The 5,000-nt window shown below is 42.3% G+C and overlaps 1 protein-coding gene across 1 annotated transcript in view; it reads right to left on the bottom strand.

Moving 5' to 3' along the window:
• LOC308325609 (uncharacterized protein) overlaps positions 1-5,000 on the bottom strand; it is a 96,441-nt gene that overhangs the window by 23,530 nt on the left and 67,911 nt on the right. The window contains exon 4 of the mRNA XM_080778149.1: positions 1,135-1,217. Coding sequence (XP_080634275.1) covers positions 1,135-1,217 — 83 coding nt within the window. The remainder of the gene's footprint in view (positions 1-1,134; positions 1,218-5,000) is intronic.

Below are 5,000 nucleotides of genomic sequence, written 5' to 3' on the forward strand. Positions count from 1 at the left end.
TATATACAGTCTAGCACGGTCTATATACAGTCTAGCGGCGTCTAAATACAGTCTAGCGGCGTCTATATACAGTCTAGTGGCGTCTATATACAGTCTAGCGGCGTCTATATACAGTCTAGCGGCGTCTATATACAGTCTAGCGGCGTCTATATACAGTCTAGCGGCGTCTATATACAGTCTAGCGGCGTCTATATACAGTCTAGCACCGTCTATATACAGTCTAGCGGCGTCTATATACAGTCTAGCAGCGTCTATATACAGTCTAGCACCGTCTATATACAGTCTAGCGGCGTCGCGTCTATATACAGTCTAGCACCGTCTATATACAGTCTAGCGGCGTCTATATACAGTCTAGCACCGTCTATATACAGTCTAGCGGCGTCTATATACAGTCTAGCGGCGTCTATATACAGTCTAGCACCGTCTATATACAGTCTAGCAGCGTCTATATACAGTCTAGCACCGTCTATATACAGTCTAGCGGCGTCTATATACAGTCTAGCGGCGTCTATATACAGTCTAGCACCGTCTATATACAGTCTAGCAGCGTCTATATACAGTCTAGCACCGTCTATATACAGTCTAGCGGCGTCTATATACAGTCTAGCGGCGTCTATATACAGTCTAGCGGCGTCTATATACAGTCTAGCGGCGTCTATATACAGTCTAGCGGCGTCTATATACAGTCTAGCACCGTCTATATACAGTCTAGCACCGTCTATATACAGTCTAGCAGCGTCTATATACAGTCTAGCACGGTCTATATACAGTCTAGCGGCGTCTAAATACAGTCTAGCGGAGTCTATATACAGTCTAGCGGCGTCTATATACAGTCTAGCGGCGTCTATATACAGTCTAGCGGCGTCTATATACAGTCTAGCGGCGTCTATATACAGTCTAGCACCGTCTATATACAGTCTAGCAGCGTCTATATACAGTCTAGCGGCGTCTATATACAGTCTAGCGGCGTCTATATACAGTCTAGCGGCGTCTATATACAGTCTAGCGGCGTCTATATACAGTCTAGCGGCGTCTATATACAGTCTAGCGGGACTGTGTGTGTGTGTGTGTGTGTGTGTGTGTGTGTGTGTGTGCGTGCGTGCGTGCGTGCGTGCGTGCGTGCGCTTCTCTCACCATGTGGCTGCCGTCGGTCCACCGGAAGTCGTTGTCAAACATCTTATCGTTGAGGCCGATCCACTGGTAGTCCTGCCCCAGACCTAGTGCCAGCCAAACACAACACTTTACACTGGGCCCTTTTTAGGACTTTTCACTCTCACAAATAAGAGAGAAGAGAGACAATAGAGAGAGAGAGAGAGAGAGAGTAGCATTTTCTACAGTACACATGAATCATTCTTCCTGAGATAACATGACCGTGTTTCCCCTATTCAGGAGTTTGTACCGTTATAACTATTAAAATCGTCTCTGTCGAGTGGAAATGTCCGAAAACATTTCGTGGGACTCAAATTCAAAAGTATGGCAGATGGACAAGCTGAAAACGTGTTGCTTCATTGACGCGTTTTGAGATTTTGGATCTGCTACTTCTAACCCCTTTTGGTGTTTTAAGGCGAGACACCCCAGGTGAATAGGGAAAAAAAGTTAAATAATAGCTATCACAATGAAACTTCTCCAGTTGATTACTTATATTAAAACTAAGATTTTTTGTATTACAAGTTTTCTGAAATTATATGTTTAAATATGCAAATTAGGCATTATATGCGCTAATTTGCATACATTTCGGGACGATAAATCTGAAGATCGGATAAAGCCAGGTTCAAAATTATCATTTCATTTTGTTGACACATTAGAGACAAAGAAAATTACACATGGGATTTTTGATATCTCTAATTATCACTCCACAAATCAGAAAATAGTGTCAACAGGCATAAAAAACCCAATTTTCGGCATTTTTTTGGTATAAAATGTGATGTAAATCAGGCTGTGAATGATATATCAACAAATCCATGTGTAAATGTCTGCGGAATATAGTTATGAATAAGACTGGAAAGTTTGGTGTATGTGAGTTCAACTGAAGTGGAGATTCTTTGTCCCAAGTATGAGGAAAACTCATTTTGAGAAAACGGCCTTTAAAGATTTGTATTGTAAAATTCCAAAACGTTTTATTTGAAGCCACTATTTTGAGACAAAATATCTCATCCAAACCTTGGCAACAACAGATATAATGGCATATATCATTGGAAAGGTCTGGACCTCAAGCTGACTGTGGTCTGATCCAAATATGGTCACTTCCTTTGTACCAACAACCAATCATGAAAATAGAGATGGTGGCTTTTCACCCCGAAAAACGAGCTGTCATTGGCTTAAATAAACTATCCAACTAAACATCTAAATCTGTATTTTTAATGTGTATTTTGCTTTAGTTTGAAAGAAAACATGTTTAGGAAGCAAAATAGCAAAAAAAAAAAAAAAAGAAAAATCATGATTTCACCTGGGGTGTCTCACCTTAAACATTGTGTTATAATTTATCTATTGAAAAAATAGTAGACCTACAAGCTCATAGCGCGCCACAGAGTGACGCGCTACGAGCTTGTAGGTCTGCTGCTTTTGAAAAATCATAAGAATGCGGCGCAAATCTTTGAATATATATTCTTTGTGAATGTTTTTTAACTAAGGTCTAAATGGGTTAATGCTTTCGCGTGAAGCCATAGCATGATCAAGGAGGGAGTTCATTTACAAAAGAACATGACTATTTCTTTTTATTCTTTTGATGGTAAACATGCTGGCGGCCAGTCTTTTTGACCCGAAGACAACGCATGCAAAGGTTTAAAGAGCAACTGTTTGTGGGGCTGATATGGTTCCCGTTTCGCATTTGAGTAAATGGTGCGCTGTGACTGGCCAGTCGCTGTGATTGACAGCCTACACCTAAACCTAACCCTAACCTTAACCTCAGTAAAACTATACCTAACCCTAACCTCAGTAAAACTATACCTAAACCTAAACCTAACCCTAACCTCAGTATATACCTAAACCCAACCCTAACCTCAGTAAAACTATACCTAAACCTAACCTCAGTAAAACTATACCTAAACCTAACCCTAACCTCAGTAAAACTATACCTAAACCTAACCTCAGTAAAGCATACCTAAACCTAACCTCAGTCAAACTAACGCAGTGGCTGGGGGGCGTTTCCAAGAACCCGAATGCGAAACGGATACCATATTAGCGTTTGTGGGACGTACGGTTGACATAGTGTTGCTCCTCGTGGGACAGCAGGCTAGTCAGGTGGGCCCCGTGGACACGACACTCCCTCTCGGCCACGTCCCAGCTCTTCCTGGTGGGGAAGTAGCGTAGCAGTGACCCTGGAACTTGTGCCATCCGTAGTCACATGTCTCCGTGTCTGGTGAGAGGGAGAGAGGAGGACACATGGATCATGAGTTTACCTTCTTCGATGTGTTATTCTGCATGGACTTAAGTTATTTAAACAAAGGAAAGGAAAGTGGAAAGTGTGTGTGTGTGTGTGTGTGTGTGTGTGTGCGTGCGTGCGTGCGTGCGTGCGTGCGTGCGTGCGTGAATTCTTAAAGCTGCACTTTTGAATCCGGGTCTCCTGTGATGAGTGCTGAAATGTTTACCTGAGCTGCTCAGGAGAGAACTTGAATTTTTGTGTGTAAAAGTTGTGTCAAACCAAATGAATACAGCGTCAAAAAGTATACTGTAAATATAAACATTACATTTATATTTGTGTATACACAACACTATTGATTTCATTAATGTAAACTAACAACTTGTAGACTATTTAGCTTCCATGTAGGTCAAGTTTGTTGAATGAATGAATAAATATATAATCCATGCTCGCGTGACATACCTATCACGGTCACCGTAGATTCTATTAAACTTTACATGCAGAGCAGAGACTGACATAGATCCGACCCTGAGCAAGCAATTTTGCGACAGTGTTGTCACAAGCTTGTGTTAATATTGTTCATTGGAAAGACCGGTTCTCAACCAGACCTCCCTATTTTAGGCATTGGTGGGAAATTGCCAAGACCCCATGTCTAGAGCTCTCTTCTGGAAAGGTTGCCCCCGCGACACAACTCCAGATAAACGGTTGAAGATGGATGGATGATTGCATGGACATACAAGGTTTTTTTAGGTTTCTGCTGTATGTGAGGTTAGAAAGCTCACATGCAGCATTCCAGGCCAGAGCAGAACAGACTACTAAAGCTGAGGCATTGCAGTTGAACAAGGCATTTGCAATAGTCAAGACAGATATAAGAGCTGGAATGATGCGTGTGTGAATCATGGAGAGAACGTGCTCTGTGGGAGCTACTCTCAGTGCGTACTGTACCTGTTTCACAGCGGTCTCCGCGCACAGCCGCTTGACTGGATGCTGCCCGTCTTGAAACAAGTTCCTCCATTCAGACAAATGTTCTCCGAGCATGAGTGAACGTCTGACGTGGTGACGAGAAGAAAAGAGAATTCACAAATCAAATAGGTGGGGTCTTTGGAGAATGTTCCATTAAAGTCAGTGAGCTTCCCAAACCCTATTCCTTAGTTTCCCAAAACAGGGACCCATATGCGGGTCGCACACCAATGTTACACGAATGTAAGTCTTGTAAGAAACGAGCGATCTAAAAACAAAGGTTCCGCCTTAGCGAACTTTGGTTCCTACCTAAATAAATTACATAAAAATACTGCGCTGACTGACACAGAGGTTGTTCCAGTGACTCAATGTACATACAAAACTGCGTTTTGGCACAGTTATTATTATTATTATGAATTACCTGGCTGTGATTCCTCCTCCTTAGGAAAAAGTTTAACCACATTATCAGCAGTGCCTCGAACAGGTCAAAACTCACTGACCATCTGATCTGTAAGTTAGCCTATCCTACAGTATATAAAATGTACAACACCAGGGACGTTTTCAGGAGGAGGTTGTAGTGTTAAACCCATGCAACTCGAGAGGAAAGAAAACCTGGCTGCAGCTTACCTGGTGTTGTGCTTTCATTAGCAGCGTCGATCTCCTCCTTTCCCCATAAATCCCA

The sequence above is a fragment of the Protomyctophum bolini genome, assembly GCF_963924005.1.
Source record: "Protomyctophum bolini genome assembly, chromosome: 12".
NCBI lineage: Eukaryota > Metazoa > Chordata > Actinopteri > Myctophiformes > Myctophidae > Protomyctophum > Protomyctophum bolini.